This window comes from Papio anubis, chromosome 13, assembly GCF_008728515.1.
Source record: "Papio anubis isolate 15944 chromosome 13, Panubis1.0, whole genome shotgun sequence".
Taxonomy (NCBI): Eukaryota; Metazoa; Chordata; class Mammalia; order Primates; family Cercopithecidae; genus Papio; species Papio anubis.
This window is the reverse complement of record NC_044988.1, coordinates 35,956,081-35,969,550: the sequence shown is the minus strand read 5'-3', so window position 1 is coordinate 35,969,550 and position 13,470 is coordinate 35,956,081. Positions and strand designations below refer to the sequence as shown.

General features: G+C 38.5%; 1 protein-coding gene across 8 annotated transcripts in view; it reads right to left on the bottom strand.

Moving 5' to 3' along the window:
- Positions 1-13,470, bottom strand: part of KDM4C (lysine demethylase 4C) — a 425,827-nt gene that overhangs the window by 269,653 nt on the left and 142,704 nt on the right. For 7 of the 8 annotated variants that reach the window (XR_004177866.1, XR_004177865.1, XM_009188789.4 and 4 more), the window contains one exon: positions 13,018-13,155. Coding sequence is in view for 5 of the 8 variants with exons in the window: in XM_009188789.4 (XP_009187053.1) it covers positions 13,018-13,155 (138 nt within the window). In the remaining 3 variants the exon portion in view is untranslated. Of the gene's footprint in view, positions 1-13,017; positions 13,156-13,470 lie in introns of those variants that run through there. The other variant, XM_031654224.1, reaches the window with a different exon arrangement.

Sequence of the window (13,470 nt, the reverse complement as noted above, 5' to 3'; positions counted from 1 at the left end):
CTGAGGAGGGAGCACCTGTAGTCCCGGCTGCTAGGGAGGCTGAGGTGGGAGGCTGTGACTAGTGCTGCCCCTCGCCCTGGCAGCACTCACCAGCCATCTGAGCCCACCACCCCCAATTTGCCCATAGACTCTATTGAGACAACAACAGGCACTTAGGAACTGTATACCGCGATGATGGGAATTCCTTCCATAGCGTTGCCTGGAGAGGTTTAGCATGTGGAGTTTCTACAAACGAGAAGAACCATTTACTTCAAAGCTTAATAAAAATTACTTCTAAGAAAACAAATCTGACACAATCTGCGATCATGTCCATTAGTTCCAGAAAGCAAACGGAGGGGGAAAAAAAACATGGGAAAAGTGCTCTCTCACCACGAAATCAACACAAATGGCATCATGTTCATCTACAACTAAACTTGACATGTGCCCTTTGAAATTCTAAGTTTGTATACTTTCCAACCTCAAAATGTTTCTTTGAAAACAGAATGTGTTGCATCTTTCCAATTTTCTCGGTAAATAGCTACATGTCAATCACTCAGTCATTTGAATTTGGGCTTCCAATTCTCCACAACCCAAAGCCTGGATACTTTCAGAAATATGGATCTGAACTCCAAATTCTTTTCTTCGTTTGCACAGAGGCCACTCTAACTGGCAGGATCCTCAATGTGAACATAAAATAAAGGGTAGTAGAAATTGAAGGAGAATCTGTGCTCAGCACATTTCCCTGCTATAGTGTAAACCCACCTACAAATCTGAGAAGGGCAGTTATCTGTTACGAAGTCTTGGTCATGCTTTCTCAAAAGAATCATTTTAGGGCTTAGGATTCAGCATTAATTCTGAAGGTCATGAGTGTAAACAGCACCCAAATTCAGAAGAACCTTTCTGATATTCTAAACAAATGTCAAAGACTACAGGAGGAAACCATGTTTTCTAAAAATTATGACCATAAACCTAAGTATGTTCCCCCAAACTAATGGCTATAGTTGTAAGACAATCCAGACAGTTCAGGACAATCAACACTCTGCAGAGTCAGTTTGAGGGGAAAATACATAACCAAGAAGAGTTTCATACAAGGCCTAACCAGGGTTTAGAAGTGTTTCTTCATAGTCTTTTCCCTCATCTATCCCTCAACCCCCTGCCAAGACGGCCTCCAATGTGTGTCCCTGTTGGCATACTGATGCTACATTTGTTCCTCGTTAACTATATATACTATGGCATCCTCAAAAATAGAAAAGTTTGCATTTAATTTTTTAATACAGATGATATATACTCCTTGGTTGTTTGCTCTTTTAAGACGCACATCAAATTAAAGGATATTTTAAGCACCATCTGCTCTCTGCAACAATGGGCAATAATGTTTTAAATCTATAGCATCCTTTATGGTTATTGCAGTTGGCATTTTGTTGTGCTGAGGGTTTTTTGTTTGTTTTTTGTTTAATGTAGCCCTCCTTGCCTAGGCTTAGAAACCAAGCTAGTTTTTTTTTTCTTTTGTGTTATTCCCAGTTTAATTTCCCATTGCCATAAAACTGTTGACTAAAGCCATTTAGTCACTTTTTCCTCTCATATCTTTCAAATTCACTGGAATACTCCTTTATGACGCCAGAGAAAGGCATTACTTAGGAAATTTATTAAAGTTTTTCTTAAATATACATTCCTTCAAATGTACAGACCCAGTTATAAATGCTGTCATTCAGTAAAACAGAAACTGCAAAGGCATTATAAATCTCTTCCAGTATTAACTGTAGTGGAATAAGCCAAGGTGACAGGTGTGGACACAGTCCATCAACAAAGACAAGACTGGACTCGTGCACCAAGCACAAGCCCACCTACCATCTGCTCTGCACCCAGGGAATGCAAACAGAGCCACGAGCTAAGGTGTTCATTTTCAACATTCTGAGCTGTTAACAAGATCTGTGCAATGAACTCTCATGTACTACTATGGTTCTGTGATGCCCCTCAGAAAAAAAAAATCCACTGCAAACCACCTGTCACACTCTTTTGGGATATGCTATAACAATTTTCTTCTAGTAAGTATCTATAATCCAAAAATGTTTTACTTGCCATAAACGAAAGATATATATAGATAAAAATATATAGATAGATATAGATACAGATTTTTCTTTTTTTTTTGAGATGGAGTCTCATTCTGTCGCCCCGGTTGGAATGCAGCGGCACAATCTCAGCTCACCACAACCTCCGCCTCCCAGGTTCAAGCAATTCTCCTGCCTCAGCCTCCTGAGTAGCTGGGATTACATGTACCCACCACCATGGCTGGTTCGTTTTTTTGTTTGGTTTTGGTTTTTTTTTTGTATTTTTAGTAGAGATGGGGTTTCTCTATGTCAGCCAGGCTGGTCTCAAACTCCTGATTTCAAGTGATCTGCCCACCTCAGCCTCTCAAAGTGCTAGGAATACAGGCATAAGCCACCATACCCAGCTAATGAAATATATATTGAACAGAATGATATATTAAAGACAATGCAAAATAATGTATAGAATCTTGAATAACATTGTGAAGATTTTCGAAAAGATACAGATATATGCTGATATTTCAAGAGATATACAATGAACTGTTAACAGTTTTTTACCTTTAATAAACTAGAAAGGGTGTCATTAAATTTTTTATTTTATTTTTACAAATTTCAGCAATGGATATTTGGGTAGTAATAATATTAGCCATAGTGATTTCCTTTCCAATGCTTTTCTGTAATTTTTTTTTAATTATAGTGTATAGACACAACTGGTTATTCAATGATTGCCATATCACTGGACATTTTAGTTGTAATTTTATTTTCACTGATAAAACTGGCACTACAACAATCACCTTCTGCCTACATTTCTGCTCATTTCCTAGGAGTGTAAGAAAATGGTAAAAGGGCAAGAAGATGTTTACCAAGACTGATACACACTGCCCACCTTTTCTTCAGGGTGCTTACTCCAATCATATTCCTGCCAAAAGAACACAGTGCCCACTCTACCAGCTACACTCTTCTGGGCACTGGGAATTTTCTTTTTATCTTTACTAATATGATTTTTAAAAAGAAAAGAAATCATTATATAAGTTTCAAAACTGTTTCAATTTTATTTACTTTCAAAGAAACAAGTTTTATTGCTATTTCAATAATCAACAAATCAGTCACCTTTTTAAAAAATTAACACTCAAAATCAAAGGACAACCCTGAATATGCATTCCTGAGAACTGGGAATAATATGCTGCCAAAAATCACTGAAAATGATTATTAGGCCTTACAAAAATACCTTTTATAAAAATTTTAAACAGTTAATAAAAACTGGGTTTTTTTAATTCAATCAAAAAACCTGAAGTATATGAAACTGATGTGTGAAATACAGTCAAAGCTTAGCAGTAATCTCTACCGTCCAGGATGGTGTTTTTTCCAAGGGATTACAAAACACGGCCTTTCAAATTCAACAAGGGACACAAGAGCTACACTGTGTTTTTGAAGATATAAGCAACAGCTCCTTCAAATTCCTTCTCTCTGCAATCTGGTCCACAAAAACACACTGTTAAGTTATTGGCACTTCTTTTCATACTGCCTTCATTTTGGCAAAAAGCACACCTGAATGCGAATGAGAAGTCGGTAAAACTATCTAATATCCATCTGCCCAGCCTGCTGTTGGCACCTACCCTGCAAACACTGTCCCCACAGACACTGCTTCTCAGCCCCTCAGGCCTGAACTCCACCAGTCTTCCCCCAAATTAGTATTCAGGGAGTTCCCGGACATAAAAATGACCCAGAGTGAATCACTTCCTAAATATGTACTTGGTGAGAGCGGCATGGTGCTAGGCGAGTTCTCCCATCACTGCCCGCATCCTCAGCACAACCTGTGAGGCACAAGTGAACGCCCTCTTTACGGGTAGGAAAACTAAGTCTCACAGAGACATGTCATTTGCCCCAGGTCACACAACTATTCCACACAGAACCAGAATTCCAACACAGACCCAGGTGATTATGTTGGGTTTTTTACATGCACTCCAGCCAGCCATCAGGACATTTACTAAGCTCTTCAGAAAGAGAGATATACAGTGCATTCCTATATTTACCATCTACTCTACTTCTTTTCCAACACTCTCCCTTCCTCCCCTTAAAAGTACTACAGGGCATGTTTACTTGATATCCACGAAATATGTGGGCACAGTTCTATATGTGCTCACAATACCTATTAACTCTTGCAGAAAAGGGGTTGTAAATGAGATATGTACAAAACATTACACATCTCCAATTTATAAATAGATATTAAGTTGATGTTTTAGAACTCAAAATTCATACTGGTGGGAAAAAATACAACATGTGGAAGAACCCCAACCCAAACAACAAGGGCCTAATTTAACTCCCTAAAAACCCATGGCTCTCAACCCATAGCATCCACCAGAGTCACAGGAAGATTTCAGAAATGTGTGACAAAATGAGGTATCAGAAGCACATATTGTGGCAGATTCTGTCAATGAATCTTTTTCCTTCTTTCTTCCATCTTTTTCTTTCTTCTCCACAGGCAGAGCCCCTTTCCCTAAAAACACCAGTTACTCACCAGTTACCTTTGCAGCCTTTCTAACAGTTGGCCACGGGACATAAAAGGATGTTTCCTTGCAAATGGGGATGAGCCTAGTTCTCACATTGTCTCCTTCCTTCCTGCCCTTGGCAGCAAGATGTCTGAAGTAAGCACAGCTATCAAGACAAGCCTGCCCGGAGACAGTGAATCTGAAGGACGGGAAGTGCATAGACCCCATGAGGCCGCTGAGCTGCTGCACCAACCCTAGCAGCACACACCTGACAATCCCTTATGTGAGGTAAGGGTCCTTATGAGATAAACCACTGTGTGTCACCTCAGCAGAAGCTGCAGGGGTGGAAGGGCAGGAAAGCCACTGTAGGAAAAGATGAGAAGCTGTGGGAAGCCAGGGCATCTGACTATGGCAAATTCTGGGGGGTGCCCAGAGCCCTGCTGACTCTCCCACCAGCCCCTCCTTCCCTCCAGGGGTTGGCCAGCCTGCTTCTCTCAAACGTCACCTCATGTTCTGCCAACTGCTTTCCCTTCTGGGTAACCATGAGCCAGAAAACACACTACCAACTTTGGCCCTCTACTCCAGTCACTGTATCTAGAACAGAGCCTTTAGTAGAATTTTTTCCTATGTGTTTACTATTATAAACACTGAAACTACAGGAAAAGTCCAAACTAAGGCATTTTAAAAAAAAATCCTAAAGCTTCAAAAGTGCTACACTAAAATTTGGCCCCTGATAATCATAGAAACATATATTGAGGTAAGTGCTCCTTAACTTTGACCTCATTCTCTATACACAAGTCCTTTTATCCAGACTGCCTCAGAATCTCCCCACACACACTTGATAAAATGACAGAGAAGGTATAGAACCTTTGCTCTCACCCCACCACCTTAATCAAAGAGCAAGGTCAAAGCCTCAGAGTTAACGACAGTTGCACTAAGGACTAAAAAAGAATTGACATGTAGGTTTATCAACAGAGAAGAAGAATCCAAAATAACAAGTCCATTGGCTTCTCTTCGTGTTTTGAGACAGGTCTTGCATTGTTGCCCAGGCTGGAGTACAGTGGTGTGATCATAGCTCACTGTAACCTTGAACTCCTGGGCTCAAGCAGTCCTCCCACCTCACCCTCCCAAAGTGCTGGGATGACAGGCGTATGCCACCATGCCCCTCGCTCCACTGGCTTTAGGAATCCAAACTCAACCAACTGTGAGAGAGTTCAGAACCACTTGGTGGTGACATCAGCTACAGCTTTCATGATCATTCTGAATCTTCAAGAACCTTAAGAGTGATCCCACAAATCAGAGACGTGGCTGGCACTTATTTAAGCCATTACACCCAGAAAAATGAGTCCAGAAGGATATACAACATTGGGGGCAAACCTACATCTAAGCCAGGCCTCACTGCCTTATTTTATTCTTCATCCCAAACTCCCTCCAGTTCAACGTAAGACACAGGACCACCCTGAAAATGAGACACTGGAAAAAGGGGGCTAGTATAGGACAGAAAGCAATTATATCTGTGCATCATCGCTGATCAAGAAAAGTAACATGTATCTAGTGCCCAGAGCTCAATCTGACATACTGGAGACAATGTCAGCTATTAATACTATTGTACTTAACTATAAGAAACTAGACTGAATTAAAAACAAACTAATTCTCAATAGAGTATAAAAGTTATTCGAAGGGCAAATTACATTTTCTGGTACTGACAGACTATAGGTACTGACAAACTATAGACTCAAAAGCAGATAATGCCTTGATTTCAGGTTAAGCACTAAACACCAGCATCATGAGGCCTATCACTTCCTTTCAAATCCCATAGTGCAGCAAATGCAAGTTAACAACAAATGAAATCAGGCTCCCTAGCTCCAGACTTCAGCTCCAGACATCTCTCCCATAGACACGATATACACTAACCACTGGTTTGATACCATCATACCTGAAGTCTCAGACTTCTTCAAGTTTCAAATATCCTGAATCCCACAACTCAATATTTTATCAGTATAAAAAGAGGACATAATGTGACTATGTTCTTCACATCTCTTAATACTTCTTCCAGATGTGTGAACACTAACTCTCCAAAGTTAGAGGTTTCTCAGGGGCTAGCAAGTTAAACACACACACACACACACACACACACACCCTGTGGAAAAGGCACAGAGGACTCAGAGGGTGGTGAAATCACTCTGTATGATACTATAATGTCAGATGCCTGTCATTGTATATTTGTTCAAACCCATTGAATGTACAACACCCAGAGTGAGTCCTAATGTAAACTATGGACTTTGGTCTGGTTGCTTGGGTTTCCTTAAAAAATAAAAATTTTAAAAAACCTATGGACATTGGGGGATAATGATGCATCAATGTAGGTTCTTCATGGTAACAAGTGCACCTCTCTGGTCAAGGATGTTGATAATGCAGGAGGCTATGCATATGTGGGGAGAACGGGAATATGAGGAATCTCTATACTTTCCTCTCAATTTTGCTGTGAACCTATAGATGCTCTTAAAAGTAAAGCAAAAAAAAAAAAAAAAAAGCAGCAAACTACCCGTCAGCTCTGTTACACTGTTCCATCAGAACCCAGGAATCAGAAACAGCAAAAAGTATAGGTAAAATTGAAAAAAAAAAAAAAAAAAAATGCAGAACATACAATCCCCATACTCATGAAGTTCATATTATATATGTCATGTCAGACACTCAAAATTGAAATGCCAAGAACTGTTAAATGAACAATATTCAAAGCAGTCTACATTTTCTTTCCTTCATATGTCACAGGAACAGAGAAATATCACTACACTAGTATTTTGTGATCAAAAGCATATTAAAATACACCTAGAGACTAACCACAAAAATGATTCCTGATTGTTTTGATAAAGACTGCCCAAGATTAAAGATTTTCTGGAAGGATGCTACCAGATTTAAGAAATATCTAATTTAATTTTAAAGAATTGAAATATAAAATAGAATGAACCCACATCATGGCACTTACATGCGAGACAATTTAATAGTTGAAACCCTTGCCAGATTAAAGGGAAATCAGTTTTAAAATCAGTTTTAAAACTCTATCATCTCTTTTTAAACTTGTTCAAACATTTGGGGACTCAAATATCAAAATGTCTTAAAATTACATAGTAAGGTAGTACTCCTGGAGTTTATAAGAGAACATTCCCAGCTCTGCAGTACAATTTTTCAACTTTCTGACGTATCATGTTAATATGATCACTTAAAATTCATACAAAATAAAAGATACCATTTTCGTGTCACCAACTATTACCTTTCCTTTTAATAAGATAAAATTATTTATCGTGACACAGTAAGTCTCTTTCACTGCACACACTGTAATAAATACACTGCTTCAGACGGTATAGACGAGATATGACTGTCCCCAAGACAATGATTCTTTTTTACTCCAGAAAATCAGTACAGTAAATAACTTTTCTTCCCTTCGAGACAATCATAGTGCTTGAGGCTGCTGAAACACAAAAACAAAATATCTTCACAAATGTCTCCAAACAGTCAAGCTGAAAACCTAAGCCAAAGTTTCATTTAACAGCCTGTCAGTTTTTTGATGTGAAGCTAATGAATGCAGTGGCAAACAAATCCATCAAACCTAACATCAAACAACTGCACTTCATCCCAGCAAACGGAAAAATGAAATACAACCTGCAGGCCAGCGCTTTGATCCAACCTAGCCAGGAAGCAGACCTGTAAGTGTCACGGCAGCAGCTGCACAGAGTAATCACGGACTTCATTTCACCACAGAAGGAAAGAATGCTCCAGAAACAGAAAACAGTCATCTCAAATAAGTACAAATGTCTTATTTCAACTGCTAAACGAGCTGTTACATATTTTTAAATCTCTATCAAGAAAAAATAATTGAATTTCACTCTGTTATGCCAGCATTCAAAGCTACAGAGATTCCTAAAACAAAGAACTAGGTGGTATGGTCCATTAATACTACAACTTTGCAAGTGGAGTTTTATTAAAAGTCCTTCTGTTCTTTCTGAAAGCTCCTTGAAGACAATATATGTGTCTTTCTTCTTTGTACACACATGTAGCACAGGAGAAACTCACTGGGCACTCACCAAATCTGACCTCTGCCCGTCAGCAGCAAATGAACATGTGGGTACCTGAAACATGACTCAATTTTTTTCAGTAATGATCTTGTCTTTGATTAGAGAAATGGGGGAAAACTACACACTGCCTTCTTAGGTCAGTTGTTGCTGCTAAATGAAAGGCCCTTTTGTTCTGGAGCCTCTTACAGGATTTGGCTATGCTATATTTTGCAGGTTAAGACAAGAGAGCAGAATGATCCTCATTGAGGGAAAACAGAAGCAAAGAGAGAAATGAGAAGAATGGTAACGCCTGGGCCATTATCAGAGTATTAGAAACAGGGATGGTCAAACTAAGTCACTACCAAAACTAAAAGGTCAATGTTCCTTCACTCCCTCCTCTGCCTATTTTCCCCAGATCTTCCACACAATCCATACACACAAAAAAAAGTCTGTTTGAGAGATGAGGCAGTTTGGATGGATACTGTGGAAAAGGACCATCTGAACTGAAAGACTAAAAAAACAGAGAATTTACCTACAGGGACAGAAATATCTCCCAAATACAATAATTCAGCTGAGAATATCAAACATCCAGGAATTTGCTAAAATTTGGAAGTGTATCTCAGCTTTACACAAATAATGAAATTTCTAATCAAATGTACCCAAATCTTAAGAGCCAGGAAGATTTCCTGAACAAGTTATCACATATCAATAGGTCAGTAACAGATTCCGATGAAAGCCACAGAAGGCCCCTCTCCAGTCCTGCTCTAGGGACACCAGCAGAAGTCAAGAAGCCAACAGCAAAGGAAGCACACCTTGAACCCCTGCCAGAGTCAGCTCTTACTCTCACCCCTGTTCTCATGGAACAATGCACTCACGAGTGATGAATTCATAGAAACACACATGGTGCCTGGCACACAGCAGATAAGCCTAGTCTCCGTAAGTAGAACTTCTTCCCCATCTACCAGCCATCTGAGGCATCTGAAAAGGTCCCTACTGACAAAGCCTGTTGGCTTATGATCAAAAGGTCCCTATTGGGGAACATGAGGTTATCTTTTCAAAACCTATTTGTTTTGTTTTTTTTTAATTAAAAAAAATTGCCTTCTGTAGCAGCTCTTTTCTGAATCACCTAATTAAAAATACTGGTTTGTATTACACAAAATTATATTTATATATATATCTATTTCATAGTGTTTATGATTACATATATGCACATGTAATATAATGTATGCAGACTCCACACTCTGCATCGTTTTGCTTATTTAATGCTGTACGACAAATACTTTATTAGATACTTATACATGTTCAATAAACCCCATGTGACAGGTAAAGCAGGTGACATCACCACCAATGCCTCATTATGAAAAAGTGCTCATATTTTCATGGTAATTATAAAAGTACTGTTCATTATCACTTATGAACAATGACTTTTTTATAGTTATCGTTTAGAACAAACTGATGAAGACAAAGAATTAAGACAAACATGGGCATCCTCAATGCTAAAAGTCTTTTTAGAGCAATTCATTAATTCACTACACATTAGTTTCCAGCAAAACACATAAATTTATGCCCAGTGCACAAATTTGCCAGGGATTAGAAAGTACATATACATGCAATACAGTAAATTCATAAGGTTACCTAATGAATCAGACTTAGAGATCAAAAATAGGTATCAAATAACTGATTAAAGATACCAAAATCTGGGGGGGAAAATGCTAACTCAGCTTACCATAATGTAAGATAATTTATTATCCAGGAATAGACATGAAAATATTAATATTGATGGTATAAATTAAGAAAGCATGTGATATTTTAGTGAAACATTCAAAACTGTATCTGTTTATAAGGTTATTTTCCTGTTTTATGCAAAAAAACTAAAATTGGTTACATGACTCAAAATACTCTTTTTTCTTAATTTTTGTTTTTATTTTTTGTAGAGACAAGATCTCACTCTGTTGCTAAGGCTAGTCTTGAATTCCTGGCCTCTAGCAATCCTCCTGCCTCAGCCTCCCAAAGTGCTAGTTACAGGAATGAGCTACTGTGCCCAGCCCAAAGCAGATTCTAAATATGTTATGTCAATGATAAATTGGTACCCCCTGTAGTAGGCAGATGTTTCCCCTCATGCGCCCCAACAAAGATGTCCTCATCCTAATCCCAGAGATCTATGAATATGCTATCTTACATGACACATGGGATTTTGCGGATTGCCTGCTCTGAAATGCAGGAACTACACAGGAGGACTAGAGAGGCCTCTAGGAGAAAAGTTCAGCCCCTGGTTCACAGTCAGCAGCAAATCTGAATGTTTAGTCCTACAACTGCGAGGAAGTGAATTCAGCCAACAACCCGAAGGAGCAAGGAAATGAATTGTTTCCCAGAGTCTCAGTAAGAAATGCAATCCTGCAAACACCTTGACATTTAACTGGTGAGGCCAATGCTGGGCCTATTACCTATAGAACCATGAGATAATAAACGGCTATTGTTCTAAACACAAAGTTTGTGGTAATTTGCTACAGCAGCAAGAGACAACTAATATGTTCTCAGATGACATCACTTGGCCAAAGGAAGTAAGGGGTGGCCATAACTCAAAAAATCTCAAATACATTCAATTACAGCAATTTTTAATTGGCTGGCCAAAACTGCATTACAGCATTGAATATTTTGTACCCAGAACCAAACAAAACGGTCAAAGCCCTTACTAAACTGAATAAACAGATAGTCACATACCTAAGTTCTTTTCTCTTTGCAATAAGCCTACAGGGTAGACCGATATTTCTAATTTACATATGAAGAATAAATGACTTTCCTAAGGTTACATGGCTAGCCAAAGAAGAAAAGTTGGTTGTCAGATCCAGCCTCCTCCACCACAGTGCAACACTTCACATTCCCACAGCTGTGATGGGCTCTGTCAGCTGGGATTTCAGGGAGAAGCACTCCAGCCTCTCTTCCTTCCACTCCACACCCACTCTACTTCCACATGGAAATGTGGAAATGCAACTCCAATGTACATGGTAGTTTAGCTTCTCCCCAAGGCTGGAATGCCCTATTCTGGCCAACATCATGGGCTACTTCTGAGACCTGTATTAAACAATATTTGCAGTGACTCCGAACAGCTCTGATAGCTGACTTATATCTGTAAGTAAAGGTGCAAACTATAAAATGACAGACCTTGTTATAACCTCGTGGTCAAGACACTGCTTCAAGGCAGATGCAAGCATTACATTTCCACAAAAGCAATGCAGTGGTTGGCCAAGGTACACACTGAGTTTTCTATTTCTTATGAGGTTTTCTTAGAATACACAGGATGTACAATGTGAAGTAGTAGTACAGTTCTGTTCCTTTCTGAATTACTCAGCATAAATAGAAATTACTTAGAACAGAAAAAGTCTTCTAATACCAGGGGCTTTCCTTTATGTCAAGAATGTATTCAAATGACTCCTGGGCTGCCAACAGGCTATACTTTTACTTATTTTTTAATATATTATGCAATTTTCTAAATACACACATAAATTAAACTAAGATTTGTCTTCCCTAAATATACTTCTATCTAAGTTCACCTAATGGCTCCACATGTAAGTTTTATCAACATAGAATGAAAGGAGACATTCAGTTGAGCCATGCAATGGCCAAAATAACACCACATCCACTTTATTTATCATTTTCTGCTAAATCTATGTCAACTTTACATCCTCTGTAAAACACACAGTTTCATTTAGAAGCTGCCCTCTGCCAGCCTGCACCTTTCCCTTAAAAGCCACAGGAAAGGAATCAAATCTAGTAGAAACCACCATCACTTTGAAGATGTCTTCTATTTAACACCACAGGGGGAAAGTAATTAAATTTAATAGAAGTTATTGCCTGTGAATGAAAATACACAGTATGCGAGCTAAATTAAATACACTGGGCAGGAGATGCAAAATTTTATACCAAATTTAACATGAACATGTATTTCCTGTTAAAAATGTGTTCTACATTATTACTTTCAAGAATTTGATTTCTGCACTAAGGGCAGTTTTAATCATTTCTTCCTACCAACCTCCCTCCATCTCTTGCTACAATTTTATCAGACACTCTCTTCTGTAAAGTGTTGTTTTCCAAGCCACGAACTGATCGCGAACAGGGAGAGATCTGAGTCTACCTAACATGGAGCCACATGATGCCACTGGAAAATCTTGCAAAACACCAACTGGAGGCCTCAAGATAAAAAGCAAATACACATCGCATCAAATTACCTATCAGGACAAATTGCTCCACATTAATCTCAAAATAGACAAATTCAGCTAAAATTGATAATACTGATTATGTAAAATAAATGTATCTAGCCTGAAGTGAATTGCTATGGTGAGAGGCACACAGCGCCAGTAAGAAAAAATAAATGCTGCACAGGATCTTAGGGTTCCTACTAAAATAACCAGAATACACATTTAATTTATGCTTTCTTTTTGAGGCATAGCTTACCAATTTGGCAACTTTTCCATAGTCAATCCATCTGACAGTAGCAAAATTTGTAGATTCTGCACAGTTGAAACCATGATTAAAACCAGCATGGTAGCCATATGGGAAAGTGATCATGAATTCTCCAGCCTCCTGGGTTATCTGCAAGGTAGGAAACATAATATTTTGTAAAAAATAAGACTTCCCAAATTATGAATACAATTAAAATATATTTGCCATTAAAAAACAAAGAAAAAAGTCATGATACCAGAGCAATACCAAAAAGAGTTCCACCAGATTCATTACTTAATCCTTTAATAGTGCTTTTTCAGGAAACGTTTAAAAGACTTTCCTAGATGGGATGTGGCTTGCTGGCACTTGAATTCAATCAAACAATCCATAATCAAACCTATTACATTTTAATTGAAGGTATCCTCAAGTTATTCAAGTAAATTTGTTCATATTTGTTTTGGATTA